The sequence below is a fragment of the Marmota monax genome, unplaced genomic scaffold (genome assembly GCF_021218885.2).
Source record: "Marmota monax isolate L192 unplaced genomic scaffold, Marmota_monax_Labrador192_F-V1.1 WCK01_AAM20220418_F8-fsc00035, whole genome shotgun sequence".
Lineage (NCBI taxonomy): Eukaryota > Metazoa > Chordata > Mammalia > Rodentia > Sciuridae > Marmota > Marmota monax.
Window position 1 is genome coordinate 9,274,679 of NW_026691961.1, and position 25,966 is coordinate 9,300,644.

Sequence of the window (25,966 nt, forward strand, 5' to 3'; positions counted from 1 at the left end):
AAAAGAGAGCACTTCCCAACTTATTTCAAGAACAGCACATCCCTAATATCAAAACCAGGAAGAGTTATGACAACAGAATATTACAGATTTTATATTCTCATGAACACAGATGCCAAACAAAACATGAGTTGTGATGAGCTTATCCAGAGGCTCCAAGATGGCTTCATTCTTATATCTAGTGCCTTGAGAGGGATTTCTTGAAGACACTAAAACATCTCATATGTCTTCTCCACCATGATGGATGGCTTCATGGTGGGAAGACATCTCACTTGGCAGATTAGACTGCTCAGAGAAAGACACTAAATTGACACTATTGCATCTTAAACAAGTCACTAAGGGTTGCTTAGATAAGAGCATAGAATTAAGCTCTACTTCTTAATAGAAGGAGTGAATAATTTGCATCAATCTTTTATCTGTTACATTATCCAAAATAAATGAAAGTGTATATCCAGAAATAGAACATTGAGAAGAATGTTTATAGCTGCTTTAATCATAAGAATTCTGACATGGAAACAGTCCAAATGTCAATCAACAGAGAAATAGATAAATTTCTTCTATTGAATACTGTTCCACAATTAACAAAAGCAAAGGATTCATGCATGCAACAGCATGGTTCATTCTCAAAAACATGTTGCAAGGATGAAGCTGGATACAAAAAAGACTGTATGGTTCCTTTTACATTAAGAACAAAAACAAACTAACCTATGATAATAGAAATCTCTTGAAAGCAGGAGAGGGACTCATCAGACATGAGGTCATTTTCTGGAGTAATGGAAATATTCTGTCTTTGTGTGTGAGTGTGTGTGTGTGTGTGTGTGTGTGTGTGTTTTCAGTACTGGGGATTGAATCCAGGGGTACTCTACCACTGAGCTTTACATCCCAGAAATTTTTATTTTGAGACAGCATCTTGTGAAGCTGCTGAGGCCAGCCTTGAAATTGCTATCCTCCTGCCTCAGTCTCCTGAGTTGGTGGTGGATTACAGGCATGTGCCACTTACCCAGATGCCATAAGTCTCAATTGGATTGAAACCATAAATTATCAAGGCTTTTCCAACTATCCCACACACATGAAAACAAGACACTTTACTATACGTAAATTGTGCCTCCATTTTTTAAAAAGGACACAATAACACTGTTGGCAAGACAGTAGCAATTACATGAGTATAATTTCAGTACCTGAAAACTGAATAAAGACGATGTAGAACATATTGATGATATATGACATATAGGGTGTTTTTTTTTTTTAAAGTACCAGGGATTGAACTCTTTTTGTTTTTTATCTTGAGACAGGGTCTCACTAAGTTGCTGAGGCTGGCTTTGAATTTGCCTCAGCCACCCTGCTGAGGAATACAATTGAGTGCCACCACGCCCAGCCAGCATATAGTATTTGCTAACTATTTAATACATATTGTCTACTTTACTAAGTGTTTTTACACTTATCTCAGTCTTTTTAAAAATATTTTTGTAGCTGTGGATGAACCTTTATTTCATTTATTCACATGCAATGCTGAGAATTTAACCCACTGCCTCACACATAGACAAGTGCTCTACCACTAAGCTACAATCCCAGCCCACACTTACCTCAGTCTTTACAACTCTGTGAATTAAGTAATACCTGTTTATACAAATGAGGAAATGTTTGGAACGATGAAATGACTAGCCCAAAGTCACAATAAGTGGCAGAGTCAGGACTCAAACCACGCCCAATTAAAACCTTAATCACCATCTGCCTGCAGGGGCACATGGCATGTGAGTGTGGTTTCTTAAAGGCAGATTTACTATTGGGTGTTGGAGAACAGAGACTTTCAATTGTAGAAGTTTATGATAGGTGTCTTAATATCACACAAAAATCCACAAATCATTCAAATTTTAAAAATGGAAAGTATGGGCTGGGGTTGTGGCTCAGTGGTAGAGTGCTTGCCTAGCACGTGCAAGCCACTGGGTTCGATCCTCAGCACCACATAAAGATAAATAAATAAAGTTATTGTGCCCATGTACAACTTAAAAATATATTTTTTTTAAAAAATGGAAGGCATGAATGAGGAAGGGTGCAAAATTAACATACTGTTAAGGATTTAACAGACTGTTCAGCATAACAATTGAAAGCATGTCTCTGTAGAAGGCCTGAGTGTTAAGTCTTAGCTTTGTTGCTTCTGGCTATGTGACCTCAGAGAAGTTTCTTAAACTCTCAACACTGTCTTTAGAGAGCTGTTGAAAGGATTCATAGAGTTAATTAATACATGTAAAAGGTCCAAGAATGTCCCCCAGCATGAAGTAAGCACTCCAGAAATAGTATTTCTTCCTATTTGAAAGTGAGATTGGTTCGCATCTATATAATGTGCTCAGTTGTTTTAGGTTTATCCCTACAGGAACCTTCTGAAATCAATGCCATTACTTTTGTTCAAGCCCAAGTTATGAAGCTAGAGCATGACAGGCTAGGCCTTAAACAGAAATCTTGACTCCAAAACTGGGGCCTTTCCCTTGTAGAGAACTAAGGATGGTGGAAGATTCATTTTCATCTTTAGTAATAAAGTTATTCTTTCCTTCCAGGTTTGAATCTCTATTTACTGACCTGGAAATGAAGCAGACAGAGCTGGGAATCACCAGCTTTGGGGCTTCTGTCACTACCATGGAGGAAGTGTTCATTAGGTAAGCAGGAATTCAAATGTATACTCCAAGGACCCTAAATATCATCTATATAAAAATTTCCTAGTGCTTAAATCTCTTCACGAATTGGCCTCACTGAATGATTGTCCAGTCTCTGACCAGTGCTTCCGATAATGAGGATATTGGATAATGGAGATGATGTTAAGTATAATATTATTCAACAAAATTTACTTATTTATTCATTCATTCATTTAATAAACTTAGGACCTCACACATGCTAGGCAAGTATACTACTACCTAACAAACTTAATTTTAACAGAAATTTCTAATGAATGAAAACAGAAAAAAGCGTTATATTGGTTGGGATGCTTTTGCCTACAAATAATAGATAATTATTTAAACCAGCTCCTACTCAGCTGGTTTAAACATTTAGGAAAATTTAATACTTCTTTTTATAAATTTTTTTCATATATGTTTAGTTATTGATGAACCTTTATTTATTTATTTATATGTGGTGCTAAGACTTGAACCCAGTTCCTCACACATGCTAGGCAAGTGTTCCATCACTGAGCCACAACCCCAGCCCTCAATACTTCTTTTAAAAAGAATTTCCAACAGGCTGGGGATGTGGCTTAGAGGTGGAATCCTTGCCTAGAATGCACTAGGCCCTGGGTTCCATCTCCATCACAAACAAAACAAAACAAAAAAAACCAAAGCAGGAAAGCTCTGGGATTGGCTGGCTTACCCATCAAGCAATGTCAGTATCCTGAAGCAAGGATGCAGGCTCAATTCTACGAAGTTTGTATACAAACTACCCAAGGGGCCACAACAGGCTAGAGGGTGGTAAGGAGTATGGGTATGGTTTTATCCAGTCTAGCAATATTTATGTTTTAACTGGCAATATGTAGTCTGTTTATGAGTAGTAATGATATATTCTAATTTATATCTGTCATTTTATTTATATTTTCTACCAGAACTGCCTATCATATATGGCTTTTTTAAAAATTTTTTTTAGGTAATAGATAGACACAATAACTTTAAATTATTTACTTATATTTATGTGGTGCTGAGGATTGAACCCAGTTCCTCATGCATGCCAGGCAAGTGCTCTACCATTGAGCCACAACCTCAGCCCTATATGGTTTTTTTTTTCTCTCTTTTTTGGATGTTTTTTCCTCATTCTATTTTCACCTCTCACCACACACTAGTTGGAAATTATGCATTATTGCATTATTTTGGTGATCAGCTTTCTCAGAACTTTCCTTCTGCCAGCAATGTTCTCTATAAGTTGTTTTCATTTGTTCATTTTTATTTTTGTTTTGTTTTATGCTGGTGCCAAGCTCTCGGGTATTTTGAGATGAAAAAAAAGTGTGTGTGTGGGTGTGTGCGCGGGCACATAGGTACCGTGATTAAACACAGGGATATTTAACCATGAGCCACATCCTAAGCCCTTTTTTTTATATTTTGTTTAGAGACAAGGTCCCACTGAGTTGCATAGGGCCTCAATAAGTTGCTGAGGCTGGTTTTGAACTTGTGATCCTCCTGCCTCAGCGGAGGATTACAGGCATGTGCCACAGTGCCCAACTGAAAGAATATTTTTGAAATAATTTTATTCCCTCCTAATTTTTGAAGATTATTTTAATCAGGTTGAAAATTGTTTTCCTTTACTACACAAAAAATAGTATTTCACAGTCAGCTGTTGCTGGGGAAGAGCCACTGGGTTCATCCATTGGTTGTTTGAAAGTAATTTGGATGCTGTTTGTTTTCACTGCTAGAGTTTCTCTATAATGTATCCATGTTTGTGGGAGTTTTGTTTTGTTTTTGAGATTTTTAGCTATTCTGCTTTATCTGATGAACTTCCATGAATTGAGAATGTCTAGCCATTATCTGTTCATGCAGTGCCTCTACTCAAACTTCCTTTCTTATTTTGGAGCTCCAGTTAGATGTATGAGATCTTCTCACTGTCTGAACTGTGTAAATCTGAATCTTAACTCCTTTTTCACATTTTTTATGTGGTACTCTCCCTGAGCTACATTCTGTATAATGTTTTCTGATCTGTCATTCAGATAATTGATTATCTCTCCAAATGTTTCTGATCTTTAGTTAAACAATTCCACTGAGGGTTTTTATCCAAAATTACTTTTGCTGTTGTCATTGATGAGAATAGAATTACATTTCTATTGAAGTATAATGTATACCAAAAGGTGCACAGGTATTAAGTCTACAGCTCAGGTTTTTTTTAATTGTTGGAGTTTTTGCATGTTTTGGACACAAGTCCTTTGTCATAAATACATCTTGCCTATATTTTCTTCCAATTGATGCTTTTTTAAAAAAATTTAATTGATTTTTTAAAAAACAAATAACAGCAGAATGCATTGCAATTCTTATTTACACATATACAGCACAATATTTCATATCTCTGGTTGTATATAAAGTATGTTCACACCAATTCGTGTCTTCATACATATACTTTGGATAATGATGTCTATCACATTTCACCATCCTTGCTAACCCCTTGCCTCCTCCCTTTCCCTCCCACCCCTCTGCCCTATCTAGAGTTCGTCTATTCCTCCCATGCTACCCCTCCGTACCCCACTATGAATCAGCCTCCTTATATCAGAGAAAACATTTGGTATTTGTTTTTTTGGGGGGATTGGCTAACTTCACTTAGAATTATCTTTTCCAGCTCCATCCATTTACCTGCAAATGCCATGATTTTATTCTCTTTTATTGCTGAGTAATATTCCATTGTGTATATATGCCACACTTTTTTTTATTCATTCATCTACTGAAGGGCATCTAGATTGGTTCCACAATTTAACTATTGTGAATTGTGCTGTTGTAAACATTGATGTGGCTGTGTCCTTGTCGTAAGCTGTTTTTAAGTCCTTTGAGTATAGATTGAGGAAAGGGATAGCTGGGTCAAATGGTGGTTCCATTCCCAGATTTCCAAGGAATCTCCATACTGTTTTCCATATTGGCTGTACCAATTTGCAGTCCTACCAGCAATGTATGAGTGTACCTTTTCCCCCACATCCTCACTAACACTATTGTTGTCTTCATAATAGCTGCCATTCTGACTGGAGTGAGATGATATCTTAGAGTAGTTTTGATTTGCATTTCTCTTGACAAAAGTTTAAAAATTTTTATGAAACCTAATTTATGAATTTTTGTTCTTATTGTTATTGTTTTTTATGCCCTGTCTAAAAAATAATTTGCATACCCTTAAATCACAAGTCTATTTCCCTACTTTCTTCTAGGAACTTAATCATTTTAGCTTTTATGTTAGCTTATTATTTTTCTTGCAATTATTTTATGCAGGTTTAATAAGGGATCAAAGTTCATTTTTTTCCACATGGATTTCCAGTTGGGACACACTATTTGTTGAAAAGACTACTTTCTGTGTTAAATTGTTTGCATACCTTCACCAAAAAGTCAGTTGACTATATAATTTTCTACATTCTACAGAATGTTCTATTTTGTCCTAAGCCAATAACTGTTGAGATTACTGTAGCATGTCTTACAGTCAAGCAGTAGATAGTTCCTTAAGCTTTGTTTTATTATTTGAAGATGGTTATAGCTATGATAAGTCTTTTGCATTACTGTGTAAATTTTTAAATAAAAATTCACATTTCTATTTTTGAAAATTTTTTTTAGTTATACATGGGCACAATATCTTTATTTTGTTTACTTATTTTTATGTGTTGCTGAGGATCGAACTCAGGGTCTCACACATGAGAGGTGAGTGCTCTGCTGCTGAGCCACAACCCCAGCCCCATTTCTATTTTTTTAAAAAGCCTTAGGTAGTGGCACACAGCTGTAATCCCAGCAACTTTGGATCACTGAGGCAGGAAAATGGTAAACTTAAAGTCAGCCTCAGCAATTGAGCAAGACCATCTCTCAAAATTAAAATAAATAAATAAATAAAGGGCTGGGGATGTATCTCAGGGTCAAAGTGCCCCCCTGTTTTCAACCCCCAGAGAAGGAAGAAAGAAAAGAAAGGAGAGAGAAGCCAAGCACTGTGGTGCATACCTGTAATCCCAGTAGTTTGGGAGGCTAAGGCAGGAGGATTGCAAATTCAAAGCCAGCTTGGACAACTTAATGAGACCTCATCTCAAAATAAAATGAAAAGGTCTGAGGATGTAGCTCAGTGGCAGAGTACCCCTGAAAAAGGAAGAAAGGAAAGAAAGAGGAAAAGGAGAATCTGCTGGAATACTATATCATCAGTTCTGATGATGAACCATTCTAACATAAGATGCTAATAATAGGGGGAAGGGGTGATGGGATCCTGTGGGATCCTCTCTGTACTTCCTGCTTTTGGAATTGGGTCTAACAGTCCCAGTCAAGCCTTCAGACAACTGCAGCCCTCATCCATATCCGGACTGCAGCCTCATGAGAAACCTTGAGGTAGAATCATCAGCTAATACACTTCCAAATTCCTCATCCACAGACACTGTGTGAAATAATAAATATTTACTGTTGTTTTAGCTGCCAACTTTGGGGATCACCTGTGTCACAGCAATGAATAACAAGTACACCACCTTTTACAGAACAGTGCTGAAGGGGAAATTAATCACAACTTACTGGGTATTTTGCTGTGACAAATTCACAGAAATAGAATAATAACTCAAAGGCCAGAATCATAAATACATTTCTTGGCACACGAACACTTTGCTAACAACGACAAACTTTTCTTTTTCCCTAGGGCAGGGGTCAGTAACTTTTCCTTAAAGGTCTTGATTGTATTTTATGCTATATAGGCTTTATGGCACAATCAAGAGTGTTATGTCAGTACTTACATAACCACCTAACATGTAACCTTTTAAAATTTTTTTTGTAGTTGTTAGTGGATAGTAGGCCTTTATTTGTTTACTTTTATGTGGTGATAAGGATCAAACCCAGTGCCTCACACATGCTAAGCAAGCACTCTACCACTGAGCCACAGCCCCAGTCCCACCTAACAGGTAACATTTTTAAAATGTAAAATCCATTCTGAGCTCAGGGCCAGTCAAAAATTGGCCTTGGCTGAATTTGGCCTATAATTATAATTTACCATCCCCTGATCAATGGTCTCAGTAGTGCTGTATTTTATAATTTTCAATTTTTCTCATAAAATAGATATTAAATTATATGTCATTTTATTCTAATTTTCATTCAGTATTTTTATTTATTTATTTATTTATTTATTTATTTATTTATTATTTTAGTTGTCAATGAACCTTTATTTTATTTATTGCTATGTGGTGCTGAGAACCAAACCCAGTGCCTCACACATGCTAGGCAAGTGCTCTGCCACTGAGCCATAATCTCAGCCCTATTTATTTGTTTATTTATTATAGGCTTTATGGCCCAGCTCTTAGGATCTCAGTGCACATATTTTGTCCTTGGGACTGAAACTGGGGGCACTTTACCCCTGACCTACATCCCTGGCCCTTTTATTTTGAGACAGGGTCTCTTTAAGTTTCTTAGGGCTTCACTAAATTGATGAGGCGGGCAATCCTTCTGCCTCAGCCTCCTGAGTTGCTGGGATTATAGGTGTCTGCCACTGCACCTGACTCATGTGGTACTTTTAAAAGAAAATAACAAAAGCTGTTTATGCTAGTGTTGTCTCAGCTCTTTGGAAAAGCCATTGGTTAGTTAACTCAATATTTAGTGCTTATATAAGAATTTATAGCTGGACCCCAGTGGTACTTGCCTATAATCCCAGCTGCTTGATTCAGGAGCACAAATTCCAGGTCAGCCTCAGCAATGTAGTAAGATCCTGAATCAAAATAAAATAAAATATAAAGGGATGGGAATGTGGCTTAGTGGTAAAGTACCTCTGGGTTCAATCACCAGCACTGCAAAAGCAATTAAAGATTTTTTTTTAAATCTTGCTACCCAGGATATAATCTAGATATAGCTCCTATTCTGCTCATTATTCTTAACTTCTTAATTTTTCAAATATTATATGACTTTCAAATATTATATGACTTTCATTGTTTAAGTCCAATCAAAATGAAATATATTGTGATTTTGAGAGTTTGTATTTGTTTTTGTTTTTGATTTAGTTTAGGGTTTGTATGTTGGCAGACTACAGTACAGATATTTCAGCCAAGAAGCAACCCTCTATTCATCCCCATTCCCTGATTAGCAGAGTTCCTGTTGAAAGAATTAAATATCTTCATTCAAGGATCTTCTCATTACAGACTGGTCTACCAATCACACTAAACACTGGAGTAAGCAGCATATTCCAAGTGCATACTAGAAAGCAAATTTTGGTTTAATTCGTGGAATCACACAATCATTTTGTCAAGAAGTATACATTAACTTTTGAAGGTTCTGTATATAAATGTGCAATTTTTAAGTTTTAAGGACCTGTCTGCCAGGTTTTGGCAGTATGACACTCTTTGCTTTATTTTGAAAGCAAAAGAGTGATGTTTTAGAGAGGGATTAACCCATTCAAATGGAAGGAAAGTATCAGAAGACATTCTAGTAGGTTCCTGGTCATTCCTCTCACAGGGAAAAAGAGAGAATGAAAGAAACACACTACCGGCCAGAATATGTATTCACTCCTTCACTGTGAAGCAGATTAATTTATACATTGTACCATCTGGAATATAAAAAATTTTAAACATATCCTTATGAAATACATGGACAACCTATAATATTCTCTTAATATTGAAAAAAGAATATTGACATACATTTTACAAAGTAGTCTTGATTTAGCTGTCTGTAAGTATTAATGTAAAATAAGACCATCATGGTCCCAAGTCTTCTCATGAAGTATTACTGTGTGTGACTTCAGATAAGTCATAGCAGAGCCTTTTGATAAATGCTGAAAGTGAATGTAGCCTCCACCATACTGAGGGTTTCCCCTGGTGGTGTCTGGTAGATAAAATCTTTCAGAAATCAGTCAGTATTTTGGCCATTAATTCGGAATGCCTGTCTCAGACCTGACCACCAGGCTAAGAGGCAGTGGCACCTGGGCCTGAAAGCCCTCCCACACATACCCACCCATGCAGCACCCCACAGAAGCTAAATGGATGCATGCAGCACTACCGCCAAGGGTCTCCCACCCCAGGCCTGACTCCAGCTCTTAGGATCTCTGTGCACATAACTGCACACTTCGACATTGTCTATTATTGCCACCAGGGATATCTTTGTGCACCAGTTTTGCATATTTACTTGTAGGATACATGACCAGAAGAGGAATTTCTGGGTTAAAGATTATGTGAATATTAAATTTTTAATTTAAATTTTCAATATTAAAATTAAATTTGTAATTTAATATTTGTATTTGTGTTCATCCAGATAACTTGTTTTCTGGAGAAGCTGTGCCAAGTGAAAACCCCTCCAACAGTGGCATTTTCCCTACATTCTTCTCTTTTTTTTTAATTTTTATTTTTTAGTTATAGGTGGACACAATATTGTTATTTTATTTTTATGTGGTGCTGAGGATCGAACCCAGTGCCTCACGCAGGGCAGGTGAGTGCTCTACCTCTGAGCCATAACCCCAGCGCCCCCTACATTCTTCTTAACTTAAAATTTTTACCAGTCTGTGGTGAAAAAAAAAGGTATCATTTACATTTGATATCTCTAGTATCTTGGGTTGCACTTCCAGATCCTTTCTAATTTACACTCTCTTTTTGCCACTAAGCATAAATCATAAAGCATTTTAATTTGAAGTGAATTTTGAACATAGTTTAAAAATTAGTTAGAATAATCTGAGGAGACTATAAGTGATTATGAGCCAGGGACCACCTGAGTGCCTCTAGCTTTGGTCACCATGTTGATGCAGTACCTCCCTCTTTTTCATTGTAGTTCAGTCTTCTCTGCCAACAATTCTACGCCATGTTCCTGAAAAGGGTCATATATTCTCGGCGCAACTGGATGGTGATGTTACCTGTACAGATCTTGGTGCCTCTGGTGATCATTATATTAAGCCTCACATTCTTCAACTTTAAAATGAGGAGCATGGGAAGTGTTCCCTTACAGTTGGCTCTAAATACATATGGTCAGACTATTGTTCCATTCTTTGTTTCTCAGAATTTCAAACTGGATCCTCAACTTTCAGATCATTTTGCAAATATGCTTGTGGCTCAGGGATAGATTCCTCTGGAAGTCCCAGGTAACTATCAGGCCCAGGGCAATGGGGCACAAAGCAGGGCAGTTGTCCTTTGTAGGAAGACAACATTCTTAACTGAATAGCTGGAAGTCTCAGAAAAACGTCATTCAAACCCCAAATGACAGCAAAGGCAGGGTTCTTAGAAATGAGACCATGGTATTAAAGCATTCCCCAAAATGAAATTGATGAATTATTCACTATGTTTGAATATGCTGAAAGACTTACACTTCTATCAAGGGAATTTGTGGGTAAATTGGTGATAGATATAAAGAAAACTAAGGAAATAAAGAAAAAAAAGAGGACATTATTAATTTCAGGGAAAAAGTTGTACAAAAAGAAATACAGGGCTGGGGTTGTGGCTCAGCGGTGCAGCGCTTCCCTAGCATAGGTGAGGCAGTGGGTTTGATCCTCAGCACCACATAAAAATAAATAAATAAAATAAAGGTATTGTGTCCAACTACAACTAAAAATATTAAAATAAATAAAAAGAAGTTTAAAAAATAAATAAAGTGGCTGGGGTTGTGGCTCAGCGGTAAAGCACTCGACTCTCATGTGAGACCTTGGGTTCGATCCTTAGCAACACATAAAAATAAATGAATAAAATAAAGGTATGGTGTCCAACTACAACTAAAAAAATAAATATCTAAAAATAAGTAAATAAATAAATAAATGGGGCTGGGGATATAGCTCAGTTGGTAGAGTGCTTGCCTCACATGCACAAAGCCCTGGGTTTAATACCCAGTACCACATAAATAAATAAATAAATAAATAAATAAATAAATAAAGGTATTGTGTCCAACTACAACGAAAATAAATAAATACTTTAAAAATAAATAAATAAAGGCATTATGTCAACCTACAACTAATATATATATATATATATATATATATATATTTAAAAATGAAATATACTATTTGGATCAGCTGTGAATATTTTCACTTATTAATAATAATGTTAAAACCGACTATCAATGTAACAAAATTAGATGTAACTCTGGTGGGAGGACAGGGAGGAGAAATTCTTAGGGCTTGGTGATGATAGTAAGATAACAAAACAGCTGCTTCCATAATAAAACATCAAATGGTAAATATGCTAAGATATTTGAAAGGGGGTGCCTCTCATGTGCAGGTACCAGTGATGGTGCCAACAAGGCAAGGTACTATTCTTTCCCGATGTGTCTTGTAGAAGAAGTATTTGATTTTTTAAAAATTATATTCTTGTACTATTTTGATTAAATAAAATCATAAAGTAATTACTTTTTTAATAAAGTAAGAGATCAAATGCAGAATATAATGTAACAAAATGCTTTGGGTCAGTCGGAACACCCCGTGCCTTAATGTGAATCTTAAATATCCCCCAAAGGCCTGTGTGTGGAAGTCTTGTACTCTGGAGTTGGGAGGTTGCGGAACCTTTAAGAGGGAGCAAGTGAGAGGTCTTCGGGTCCTTGGGGGTATGACCTTGAAGTAGAGAGTGGGACCCCAGCCCCTGTCTCTTCCTCTTTTTCACTTCCCAGTCATGAGGTGAGCAATTTGAGCTGCCATGCACTGACAACATGATGTGCCACCACAGGTCCAAAGCAATAGGGCTAAATTACTATGGACAGAAATCTCTAAAACTATGGGCCAAAATAAACCTTTTCTCTTTGTAAGTTGATAATCTGAAATATTTGTCATAGTAATGGAAAACTGATTAACATATCTTACCTCTCAAAGCTTTCATCTCTTCATATACCAAATGGCCAGAATACTAAATCCATCCTCATGGTGTAATTGGTACAATCCCATGGAGGAGAGGAGAGCCTACTGCATATTTGGCATAGCTGGTGCCTAGTAAGCATTCAGTCTGCAGTACTATTGTCATTATTGTTGTCATGGTCACTGAAGGTCCTGATTCCACTATGTGCTGGAAATGCAAAGGTGAACAACATTTCTACCAGTCCTCAAGGAACTTCCAATCCAGAGGCCTTATGGATAAGGGATGGTACTTATGATATAAACTGGCAATGATGGATATATCCCAGCCTTGGAAGATCAGAATAGGCTCCAGAGTCAGAGCCTGACATATGAATAGGTATCAGCCAGTAGAAGGGAAAGGTAACCCAAAGAACATTCCAAACAAAAAGCAGAACATCTAAAAGCTTGGGGAACTATATGTGCTTTGGTATAGCAGGCACTTAAAGACATGAGGCTGAAGCCAGGTACAGTGGCCCATGCCTCTAATCCAAGCCACTCAGGAGGCTGAAACAGGAGGATCACAAGTTCAAGGCCAATTAGTGAGACCCTGTCTCAAGTGTAGCCCAGTGGTAGAGCACCCTGGCTCTTTAATTCCTAATAACACACACACACATACCCCCCGCACACACACACACAGAATAAGAAGAAGGAAAATGAAGGTTTATTCTGGCTAATGGTGTGGAGGCTGGAGAGTTCAAGAGCATGGTGCTGACATCTGTTCAGCTTCTAGGAAAGGCCCTGCACTATATCATGACATGGTGGAAAGGTGGGAGGGTCACATGGTGGGAGAGGAAGCTGAACTCACTTTCACAATTGTTTTCACATAACTAACCCACTCCCAGAAGACATAATTTACTCCCAGTAATCGTGATTTTGTGTGCTGGGAGCCATTAGCCAAGTGGGTATGACAATTTCCTTGCCAGCGTACCCCATGTTGCAGTGACATTGAATGTAGGTGACCTTGCTCAAGGACCAAGGCGGATTAGGGTGTTCCCGGTTAAGATAATCGGGTTTAGGGCGTTCCTGGTTTAGGTTCCAGGTTTAAGGTTTAAGATTATTCCTGCTGGGAATAGGGCATATCCTGCTGCCTGAGTTCCCCTTGAGTTCTCACGGGATTCAGACAGTATTTTTTGGGAGACAGATGCCCAGTGGAGGTGGATTTGGGCAGAGAACGTGGATTTCCCCAGAACGTGATTGTAGACGGCTGGTGTGAGTTTGGGAATAAAGAGTTGCTGTTTGAATCTACAAGCTGTGTGGTGGCTCGTGATTTTGTGCCCAGCCAGACTGTGGCATTTGGCGGCCCGTGCGGGGAACTTCTGAAGCTTGGAGGTAAGTGAAATTGCTCGCCCCTGAGGGAAGGCGAGAGAATGGGTGATCAATTCAAAAAACAATGTGTTCCTGTTTTGATTTATTTTGTTTTTATTTCAAGTTGCCTGTTCCTAGAACTTTCTCAGGCAAACTGGGAAAAATGGTTGATTCAAAGTTTGAAGTTGTTCGCCTCCGAGGAAGAAAAATTGTTAGAGGAGAGAGGCACCCCAGTAAGACCAAGAACAGTTAGGACATATGTTGATACAATACAAAAATGTAGCCCATGGCTTTTAAAGACAAGTTATTAAGTATATCAATGGGACCATCATGGTATCCTGTAGGAGGATTTTTCTTCAAGAAAGAGATGACTAGTTCTGTTTACTACATTTGTCTAAGATCTTGGTTTTTACAGACATCTGATTAATTTACAAAGCTAAAGTGTTAAAATATCAACCACTAAATATGAAATCAAGTACTCTTTACTTATTAAGTTCCATAAGGTAATATATTTAAACATTATGTGTGTTTTCATAAATTGGTAAATGGAAAAAGGTTTAATATTGCTTTGTGTCTCTGTCTTTGCTAAAACAAGGTTACTAAGAGTTAAGATTCTATCATGTGTAATTTATATACAAAGAGTAGAAAAATTTTCAGTTGGGTTTCAATTATAGTATTATAGTATCATAAAAAACATGAAAGTCTTTCATTTTATTAAAGTGGAGTAATTTGTCTAAATCAGAAATTTTATAAGAGTTGTTTCAAAATGTGAATTTATAAAAAGGGTTAACGGTTAAAAAAGAGATAGAAAAAGATTCAAGATGTGGAAATATATTTTAATATAAAAGGTTAAAGGAAAAAGAAATGTTTCTAGATGAGATAATCTCTGTGTGGTAAAGTAAAAAGTTGTAAAATGCCATTTAAAAAGATTTTGAGGAAACTAGACTTACTTTAAAAGCTTGAGAAAGGAAGAAAAAAGAAAAAGGTATTTGTACATGGCAGATTGAGACAAAGCTTCTCAATGGAGTTAAAAAAAAAAGCCTTTGGTTGAAGGGCAGCCATGTAAACTAACATTGAAGCAATTTAAACAGAATCTAAGCCTCGTTTAAAAGAGTGAAGTTGTAGGTGGTGAAAAAGTACATTTAAAAGTACAGTATAGATGATAATTGGAAGGCTTTAAAAGGTTAAATTGAAGGTGGTTAAAATGCCTTCATGACGGAGGAAAGATTGCGTCATTCGAAGCCTAGTTAATCATAAAGGCATTACTTAAAAAAATGGGAAGATAATAGGATAAAAGATATTTAGATAAAGAAGATTAAAAATTTAAAGTGAAAAACTTTAAAGACAGAAGTACAGAAAGGTAAAAAAAGAGAAAAGATGTAGAAAGATAGATTAAAAATTTGAAGTGAAAAACTTTAAAGACAGAAGTATAGAAAGTTAAAAAAAAGATAAAAAATATATAGGAAGATAGAAAAGATGTAGGAAGACAATAATTTTAAACCCACAAAATAGGAAACAAAAAAACTAAGGAAAAAAAAAGCAACTAAGGGTGAATGTACAAACCTTAGGGGGGGAAAAAAAACTAGAAGATAGAAATAAGATAAAAAATGGTTGAAAATGTCAAGTAAGGTATTTCAGATAGAAAAATGCAAAAAGCTAGACAACTATTAGATACAGACATATACTTATTAAAGCAAAAAGAGGGAATTTGAAAGGGGTATATATCCCCCAAAGATAAACTTAAAATAACCCTTTTTACTCTAAACTTTTTAAATTTGGATTCATAAGGACTTAGTGCTGCGGAAAGACACATGTATCCAAAAAATGTACATAAGCCTAAGGTACTTTAGAAAGATATTCTAACAGGACAATGGAAAGGTCCTGACCCAGTGATTGTCTGGAGTCGGGGTTTTGTTTGTGTGTTTCCACAGGGAGAACAGCAGCCGATTTGGATTCCAGAGAGATTAACTAAAACAATTTCTACAGATCGAAAAGAAGATGATTTGACTCAAATCCATAACAGCTGATATCCAGAACTCCAGCTTGGCCATTCTTACATCTGTGACAGTGATTAACCAGTGATGCAATTTTTATTTCCTTGCCAGCGCACCCCATGTTAATTGTGGTAGTGCTGGCATATCTTTGCTGATGGTGTCACCAGTGATGCAATTTTTCCCAAGGAGCCGTCAATTGGCTTGGTGTTGTGGCATTTCTGTATCCTCCTCCCTTCTGCTAGTGATGGTCTAAAATTTGGGGGCCAATGGCTATATGCTGGACCGGTAGTCAGTGACGGGTATGATCCAATTGCAGTGGTATCAACCTAAGACAGGAGGCTGACGCCTAAAGGTCAGTTTTCCGATGACGGGTAAGAACCATATGTTGAATTGGACAACCTACCAGGCACGGTCCTTAAGCCACGTTGCTTGTTGTTCAAGTAATCAGAAGGGGGGAGATGCTGGGAGCCATTAGCCAAGTGGGTATGACAGTTTCCTTGCCAGCGTACCCCATGTTGCAGTGACATTGAATGTAGGTGACCTTGCTCAAGGACCAAGGCGGATTAGGGTGTTCCCGGTTAAGATAATCGGGTTTAGGGCGTTCCTGGTTTAGGTTCCAGGTTTAAGGTTTAAGGTTATTCCTGCTGGGAATAGGGCATATCCTGCTGCCTGAGTTCCCCTTGAGTTCTCACGGGATTCAGACAGTATTTTTTGGGAGACAGATGCCCAGTGGAGGTGGATTTGGGCAGAGAACGTGGATTTGGGCAGAGAACGTGGATTTCCCCAGAACGTGATTGTAGACGGCTGGTGTGAGTTCGGGAATAAAGAGTTGCTGTTTGAATCTACAAGCTGTGTGGTGGCTCGTGATTTTGTGCCCAGCCAGACTGTGGCACCTCCACAAGGGTAGAGCCCCCAAGACCCAAACATCTCCTAAGGTCTCATACTTCTTAACACTGTTACCTTGGGGTCCGATTTTCTACATCAGTTTTGAAGGGGACAAATGACATCCAAACCATGGCAAGCAGTGAATGGCTTCTGTACATCTCATGCCGAAATTTAACTTTATCAGGAAGGCAGTGGAGGTTCACTATAGGTTAGTGGGTGGGTGAGATATGATCAGATGTGTCCTTTAAAGCAGAGACTGGAAGTACTGCATAGAAGGCAAGGAGTTTCATTAGAGGCCACATAGTCCAGGCAGAGATGATGGGGCTCAACTCAATTGAGGAAGTGGGGAGAAGTAGACAGAATTGAAAGAGATATAAAAGACGAAAAAACAAGATTGAGAGACTCACTGGAATTCAGAGTAGGGTGGGATAGGAGGAGGAGGAGGCTTGCTTTTGGATATGGGTTGGCAGTTGGTGGAGACATCAACAAGGAGCAGTAAGTTGGGGAGAGCTCGGTCAGTCTTCCCTGTTCTGCAGGGACTGTTGTTCTCTCAATAATTCTTTCTGTCTGCTCGGTATTCTGCTCCCTTCTAGGTCCTGTAGAGGAGTTTCTATTGAAAAAGGCAGAAGCGGAACCCGAGGACTTTAATAGGCTGTATGTGGTAGCAGTTTCCTTTGAAGATGTAGATAACCACACCATAGTGAGAGGGCTGTTCAACAACCAGGCATACCATTCCCCTGCCTTGGCTCTGACTCTGGTGGACAATTATCTCTTCAAGTTGCTTTCTGGTGCCAGGGCTTCCATTACCGTTTCCAACCCCCCTCAACCTCAGACAGCCATGGAGTTCTCAGAGAATGTCTTATACCAGTATGTATAACTTTCCTTCTCTCAAATTCAAGCTTACACATCTGTAGGGCTTCTTGCTTTGTTACCTTTTTTTTTCTTTGTTTCTTTTTTTAAAATATTTTTTAGTTGTACATGGAGGCAGTGTCTTTATTTTGTTTATTTATTTTTATGTGGTGCTGAGGATCAAACCCAGTGCCTCACACAGGGAGGCAAGCACTTTACCGCTGGCTGAGCTACACCCCAGCCACCTCTTTGTTTCTTATTTAATTAAAAATTATTATTTTGGAGAGGGCTGCTGAACCCAATTTTACTTAAACTGCTGCCTTTCTCCTCATACCCTATCTTTTACAGGGGCCCTAAAGGACATTATCTTATTATCAACTTGCTTTTTGGAATGGCTTTTTTATCTAGCTCTTTTTCCATGTTGACGGTCAGAGAAAGACGCATTAAGGCCAAGCACATCCAGTTCATAAGTGGAGTTTACATGGCTGCTTTCTGGTTCTCCGCTATGCTGTGGGATCTCCTGTCCTTCCTTGTCTGCACTCTGCTCCTGATAGTGAGTGCTGAGTTGCCAGGTTTCTGTTCTCGAGACTAAAAGGCTCAGGGGTCACTCTAGTTAAACTGGGCTAACTGGGCTGCACGAAATAACCACACAAGAGACACAAATACCTTTTTCTTTGGGGTTGCTGTGACAGCTCCTCTGACCTTAAGGGTCCGCAGAAAGAGAGAGAGAGAGCACGCGCTGACCCCTTTTATTGAGGAGAAGCTATTCAAATGAGGTGAGGGGTCAGGTTTCAGGGGCTGAGTCTATCTTCATGATGTCCACTGTCAGCAGGTTGACTGACACCTGGGTAGGCCACACCCAAGGGCACAGTAAGAGGAGGGGACACACACAAGGCACTTCCATGGAAGATTCTATCCTAAACAGGGCAAGGGGTTATATTACAAAGGAACAGGTAAGCATAGCTTCACCCATGGGGCTGTAGCAAGACACACCCATTTCTGTGACTGAGTGCCTCAGCACCCAGCTGGGGAGTGTAACTCAGTCACCGGTAAGGTTGGCCTCCCACACTGAGTGGTGTTGGGCCCTTTCCTACAAAGTGCTTGCCTTGGTGACACCTGTGCGGAACTGGAACCAGCTCAGAAATCCAGCCTGGCAGCCAACCCTGACTAGGGGTCCTAGGTGTCAAGCTCCTTCAGAGGACCTCAGTAAAAGATGACTCACCTGCAAACATCCTTAGAAACAGTGGGCCTTTATGCAACACCTACTGTGCTGCTGCCTCAAGCTAATGAGAAGCAATGCTCTGGGGATGTGTGTTTATTGTCCATAAATATATCTCCAGAGAAGTGACAGGTTGAAATATTTGACTGTAATTGAATTGAGCATTTTGAGGGTTCCCTAGTTACTTGATGCAGAATGGATCCCTTCCTGCTTTGTTCTCTGCACGCCTTATTGCACTGCACATTTCTAGGGTAGCAACCTAAAAGCAGAGCCCAGAACTTGTTCATCACTGCACACGTAGATGAGGGAAAGAAAGGAAGTGCCGGTGGAGTATAGCTAACACCTTACTTTTAAAACTGAGGTTACCGGGCTGGGGTTGTGGCTCAGTGGTAGAGTGCTTGCCTCAAAGTTTGAGGCACTGGGTTCGATTCTCAGCACCACATATAAATAAAAAATAAAGGCCCATCAACAACTAAAATGAATAAATAAGTAAAAAAAAAAAAAAAGGGGGGCTGGAGATGTGGCTCAAGCGGAAGCGCGCTCGCCTGGCATGCGTGCGGCCCGGGTTCGATCCTCAGCACCACATACAAAGATGTTGTGTCTGCCGATAACTAAAAAAATAAATATTAAAAAAAAATTCTCTCTCTCTCTCTCTTTAAAAATAAATAAATAAATAAAACTGAGGTTACCATATTTATTCTCCAGTGTTTAGGATGGAGTCTTAATGATTTTTCCCAAATCCTTCTCCTTTCCTTAGGTGGTGTTTTTATACTACAAGGAAGAAGCTTTTACACACCATGAGAATGTGCTGGCCATGATCTTGATGTTGATGCTGTATAGCTGGGCTATTATCCCCTTCATCTATGTGATCAGCTTCTCCTTTGACAGTGCTGGTAATGCTTGTGTTAAGCTTGTCATCATGCTTACCTTCTTGAGCATCGGCCCCATTGTGCTTGTCTCAGTCACAGGTGAACAAGGTGAGGGCAAGGTCACTTCCACATATCACATAAAGCTTTAATTTTTCCTCCAGCATCTGCAGAATTTGTACCCATTGAAAGTACATGTCCAGGGATGAGGTTGTGGCTCAGCAGTAGAGTGCTTGTCTCGCACGTGTGAGATCCTGGGTTTGATCCTCAGCACCACATAAAAATAAATAAACAAAATAAAGACATTGTGCCCATGTATAACTAAAACAAATATTAAAAAAAAAAAAAAGAAAAAGAAAGTACATGTCCACCAAAGATCTGTAAGTATTCACAGCAGCTCTGGGTTGAAGAGTTCCAACTGGAATAACCCAAACACACATCTCCAGGAGGACAGAAAAACACTTCTGTCACGTCTGTTCAGTAGATCACTGCTCAGCAATAAAACAGGAGCATGCAGCAGTGCAGTTGAATACCATACCAAAGATATAATGAACAAGAGTACACAGTCTGCCATACCTACTGTGAAGACCATGAGCAGACAGAACTAATCCTGGGGACAGAATCAGGAAAGTGATTGCCTTAGGTTGAGGGGAGAAGGACAGGCTAATGGGTGGACACTAGGGACCTTTCTGGAGTGATGAGATGTTCATTGTCTTGATTGGGGTTGACTACATGGGCTTATGTACTTGTGAAAAATCCATCAAATTGTCCACCTACAATCCTTGAATTTCAATAAAATGCATTATTCTTTAAGAAAAAAATATAATATATACATGTGCCAAGGTTGAGGGAAGGATGTTTGGTGAGTGTGTAATCAGAGTTTAAAAAAAAAACTTAAACTGAGCATCATTCACAATGTACACCTAGAACCGGAATCTTCATGTTTATGTTGCCATCTCTCTTTGGGTCAGGGTTGTACAACCACCTGATACATTACATCTAAAATTCTCTTTCATTTGTATTTATGCAAAAGTCTCCTTCATATTGACTTTGGGGGCATTTTTACTTTAAAATAGATAACAGGCCAGGCACACTGGCTCACGCCTATAATCCCGGCTCCTCAGGAGGCTGAGACAGGAGGATTGCAAGTTCAAGTTCAGCCTGGGCAACTTAAGATCCTGCTTCAAAATAAAAATTTTAAAAGGGCTGGAATGGTATAAGGCTTTCCTACCATGTATGAGGCCTGGGTTGAAACCCCAATACTGAAGAAAAAACAACCACCACCACAACAAAGTTTCCTTCTGCTTTTATCTTAGGAGTCATTCTGTCTCATAAAGGACTCTTAATAAGAGTTTTATCTCCACAAACTGTAGAGGCTACAACCACATCATTCTTATCTGTCTTTAGGATGTCATTCCAACAGGTGTGAAGCTGACCCCTAGACCCCATTCTATGTGGCCCCAGTTGACATCGAACCCATTCATTGCCTTCTTCCCTCCACTATGCCAGCGTGGTAGCCTTACAGTCACTGACTTTCCCAGACACACTATGTTCTTTCTTATTGTCCTGCATGAACAGATAGAATAGAAGTAAAATGGCAGGCTGGGGGCTATGTCACATGCTTGTGATCCCAGAGACTTGGGAGACTGAGGTAGGAGGTTCACAAGTTCAAGACCAGCCTAGGCAACTTAGCGAGACCCTGTCTCAAAATAAAAAGTAAAATAAAAGGGACTGAGGATGTAGCTCTGTAGTGAAAGTGACCCTGCATTCAATCTTCAGGACCAAAGAAGAAGAAGGAGGGCTAGGGTTGTGGCTCAGTAGAGTGTGGCTAGGTAGAGTGCTTGCCTAGCATGTATGAAGCACTGGCTTCAATTCTCAGTTCAATAAAAGTATTAAAAAAAAAAAAGAAGGAGGAGGAGGAAGCAGCAAAGTGATAGATTTAAGGAACAGAGAAAAATACTCATGGCTTGGAGACTGAAAGACGACAACACAGGGAACATGAAAACCAGGAGTCAGGGAAAGCCAGGCTTTTGGTCTGGAGGCCTAGAGTACGACAGTCTGAGGTGAAGATGTGCCCTTTTCATCCTGAAGGTAGTCAGTGTTTTCATTCTCTTTACAGAGTTGGGCTACACAGAAATCTCAGAGTCCTCGGATCGTACTTTTCTAATACTTCCAGGATACTGTCTGGGGATGGCTTTTTCCAACTTGTATTACAACTTTGAACTACAAAAGTTTTGCAATTCCAAGAATCTGAGCCAGATTGAGTGCAAAGAAGTTTGTGAGTATTTAAATGTAATTTGTTAATTACATTTTATTGAGATATATTCAGATAATGTTCTTCCTTTTATGTAAAAATGGCATAGTAATGTAAGATTTATGTAAAATTGCATATAATGTGTGTATATCCTCCCATGTACTGTATTGATGTATTTATTTTTTGGTACTGGGGATTGAACCCAGAGACACTTTGCCACTGAGCTACATTCCCAGTCCTTTTTATTTTTTTTGTTTTGAGACAGGGCCTCACTAAGTTACTGAGGCTGGCCTTGAATTTGTGATTCTCTTGCCTCAGCCTCCAAGTCACTGGGATTATAGATGTGTGCCATCATACCCAGCCTCTTAAATACTTTAAATCATCACTAGATCATTTATAATACTGAATATAATATAAATGTTATATAAATAGATGATATGCAGTATCACTTAGAGAATAATGACATAAAAATCTGTTCAATACAGATGCAATTTTTCTTTTCTGAATATTTTCAACTCATGATTGTTTGAGTGAATGCAGAGTCTATAGATACAGAAGGCTGGCTTTATTATGTCATTTTACAAAGGTACTTAAGCATTTGTAGATATTTATGTTCAGGAGGAGTCTTGGAATCCATGCTATACAGATAGTGAGGAATGACTCCAACCTGCATGTGCACCAAAAAGAGATTAGTTAATAAACTATGGTATATATACATACATACAATATAAAATGATGCAGGCATCAAAAAGAATTATTTTGATCTGTGTGTCCTCATGTGGTTAGTGTCCATTATGCATTATTAAATGAAACAGTAAATTGGGGAAGATAATGCATAGTGTCATTCCACATTTATTTTAAAAGATAATATCTAGGGCTAGGCACAGTGATTCATGCTTGTAATCCCAGAGGCTTTGGATGCTGAGGTGGGAAAGTGACAAGTTCAAAGTCAGCCTCAGCAACTTAGTGAGGCCCTAAGCAACTTAGCAAGATCCTGTCTCAAAAATAAAAAAATAAGCCAGGTGCAGTGGTGCACGCCTGGAATCCCAGCAGCTAGGGAGGCTGAGACAGGAGGATCTCAAGCTCAAAGCCAGCCTTAGCAACTTAGTGAGGCACTAAGCAACTCAGTGAGACCCTGTCTGTAAATAAAACACAAAATAGGGCTGGGGATATGGCTCAGTGGTTGAATGCATTTGAGTTCAATTCCTGGTACCAAAAAAAGAAAATAAAAAGATGTTATCTTTAAAAATAAAAAGGGTTGGGGGTGCTGGGGATGTGGCTCAAGAGGTAATGCACTCGCCTGGCATGCGCGGGGTGATGGGTTTGATCCTCAGCACCACATAAAAATAAAATAAAGATGTTGTGTGCACCGAAAACTAAAAAATAAATGTTAAAAATTCTCTCTCTCTCTCTTAAAAAAAAAAAGGTTGGGGATGTGGCTCAGTGGTTAAGTGTTCTTGGGTTCAATCCCTGGTACCAAAATAATAATAATGCAACAACAACAACATCTAGAAAATATAGAAGAATCATGCACAAAACTATAACAATATACCTTTACTTTATACCTTTCTCATTTTTCTCTTTTTTAAAATAATTTTAGTTTTAGATGGACACAATATCTTTTTTCTATTTGTTTATTTTTATGTGGTGCTGAGGATTGAACCCAGGGCCTCACGAGTGCTAGGCAAGCGCTCTACCACTGAGCCACAACCCCAACCTTCTTTCTCATTTTTCTAATAAGTATGTATTTATTGTCTAATTTTATACTACATTCATTTAAAAGAAAAAAAGTGAGGCAGATGAGATCAAAAGAGAGAACAGAGCCTCCTGAAATTTTTTTTACATGAATGGTCAGTTGAAGTTGCCAGGGAATTAATGATTGAAAGAAGAACCAACGCTGCCATGTAGATAAGAAGTCTTTTATTTATTTTATTTTATTTCATTTTAGATTTTTTTGATGCTGGGGATTGAACCCAGGGTATCACACATGCTAAGCATCCTCTACAACTGAGATTCATCCCCAACACTTTTACTTTTTTATTGATGAAAATTATATATATTTATGGTTTACAACATGAGAAAAGTCTTTTATTGCATATTTTTTACAAAACATTGGTCATAACAAGGAAAATAATATATTCTTGTTTACTATTTGCTGGGATGTGGTAATAGCATCAATGGCAATAACGCTTCTTTTGGTGATATTTGCCAGAATGGGAAGTTGCCTACTGTATGTACAGGGGAGGAACAGCTTTAAAAATTACCCAAAGTGATAACATCTCTTTATCTCATATTAGCAGAAGGACATGTGATTCAAAAGAACATCTATGCCTGGGAATCCCTTGGGATAGGGAAATATCTGGCAGCCTTGGCTATCTCAGGACCTTTGTACATCATCCTGCTTTTTCTTGTTGAAACCAAAGTGTTCAGGAGACTGAAAGCTAGGATTTCTAACTTCTTCCTGAAGCAAAAGTGGTGAGTTGGACTCTAAATCCTCCAAGGACAGGTAATGGCCTGGCTCCTTAGTGTCCTTGTTTTCTGTGGCTGCCTTGATTCTCTGGATTCCTCTAGAGAAGGGAAAGAATTTGGTTAGCCCCTGTGGCCCTGGTAAACATACTGGTCACCTGAAGTACTTTAATAGCCAGCTCATCAGCTAAGTATAAACAAGACATTGGCTTCCTAGAACCAGTCACCTTGTAGAACACCTCTTCCCCATTTAGCAATGAACCTGACAGAAGGTCTCTTTTGTCAGCTCTTGGTCTGATTATCTTCCAGAGGCCAAGACCCCCAAGGAAAATATAGGAATTAACTTCTGTTGTGTCTTGACATTCTGGGCTTAAAGTCTTTTAGTTTTCTTCAAAAGTTCACACCACGTGAGGTTTAAATGTCCAGCTAATCATGTTTATGTCAACATGAATTCTCTGTTGGACACCCACAGTGGCTCCTGAAATAGGGATGGTGGTATGAGCATGAGAACTGAGGTCGGCTGGGGCACCTTGGGGACTTCCCAGGAAGGATGTGGTCTTTGCGGTTCCCTTCAATCTCTATCTCCCACCCTTACAAACATTTTATGTCTCTATCCTTGTCTTGGGAACTGTAGGCAAGATTGCTCGCAGCAGCATCAGTGCCTGAAGACCAAGATGTAGAAGAGGAGGCAAAAACTGTCAGGACTTATTTGGAAACGTTGCGAAAGACACATCCACTAATTGTTAAAGAAGTGTCGAAGGTAAAGTCAGACTTGGCTTCAGAAAGCCAAATCTTGCTGGGCATGGTGGCGCACTCCTGTAATCCCAGCAATTTGAGGGGCTGAGGCAGGAGGATTATAACTTTGAGACCAACCTCACCAACTTAGTGAAGGTCTACACAACTTAGTGAGACCTGTTTCAAAATTAAAAATATATAAAGGGTGAGGATATGGCTCAGTGATCAAGCTCCCCTGAGTCCAATCCCTAGTACCAAAAAGAAAAAAGAAAGAAAGAAAGCAGAGATTTCTCAGGTCTTTTGCATGAGGAATCCACCCATTGACAGGCTCAAGGCCTGTCTACAGTAACTCAGGAGCTGCTGATGGAGATGTGGTTTCTCCGTTTAAGAATGAAGCATATCTGAGTTTGTTTGTGCACCCAGACTCTGCCCTATTTCTGTGGTCTTCTGGAAGATAGAAGGGCCTGGGATGGGAAGGGACCTGAGCCATGAACCCTGAGAAGCAAGGAAGGCTGGAAGGTGGGACATGAACTTATGGAATATTTCCTGGAATGTAGAAGACAACTGGAGATGGGCCAAGGCCTGAAAAGGGGTCTAGAAACTCAAACCAATCTTCCCTAGTCTTCCTGATAGCCCCAGGGAGAATTTTGAGAGACCTTCAAATATCCAGGTACTGTGTAGCATTTTCCCCCCAAAATTTATTAGTCTTGTTGTTTCATATAGTTTCTGGAGGTTAAAACAACATCAATAAGCCCTCAGGCAACAATCCAAGGGATTTTGTTGGCTTCAGGAACAAAAGAGAAAAAGCTTATCTTAAGGGAATTGAGTTCTCAAAATGCAAAGAGAGTGGGAGGATAGAAAACCTTACTGAGCCTACTGGGAGCAGTGGCTGAGAAAATGCAAGTCTGAGCCTGGGATGTGAGAGGCCACCTGGGCCCCCGAGGGC

At 38.9% G+C, this 25,966-nt stretch overlaps 1 protein-coding gene across 1 annotated transcript in view; it reads left to right on the forward strand.

Moving 5' to 3' along the window:
• Positions 1 to 25,966, forward strand: part of LOC124093581 (ATP-binding cassette sub-family A member 17-like) — a 93,097-nt gene that overhangs the window by 53,854 nt on the left and 13,277 nt on the right. Inside the window, 9 exon segments of the mRNA XM_058580032.1 lie at positions 2,546 to 2,648; positions 8,662 to 8,824; positions 10,410 to 10,716; positions 17,225 to 17,498; positions 17,829 to 18,033; positions 19,457 to 19,676; positions 21,685 to 21,843; positions 24,117 to 24,298; positions 24,920 to 25,045. Of these exon segments, the coding sequence (XP_058436015.1) occupies positions 2,546 to 2,648; positions 8,662 to 8,824; positions 10,410 to 10,716; positions 17,225 to 17,498; positions 17,829 to 18,033; positions 19,457 to 19,676; positions 21,685 to 21,843; positions 24,117 to 24,298; positions 24,920 to 25,045 (1,739 nt within the window).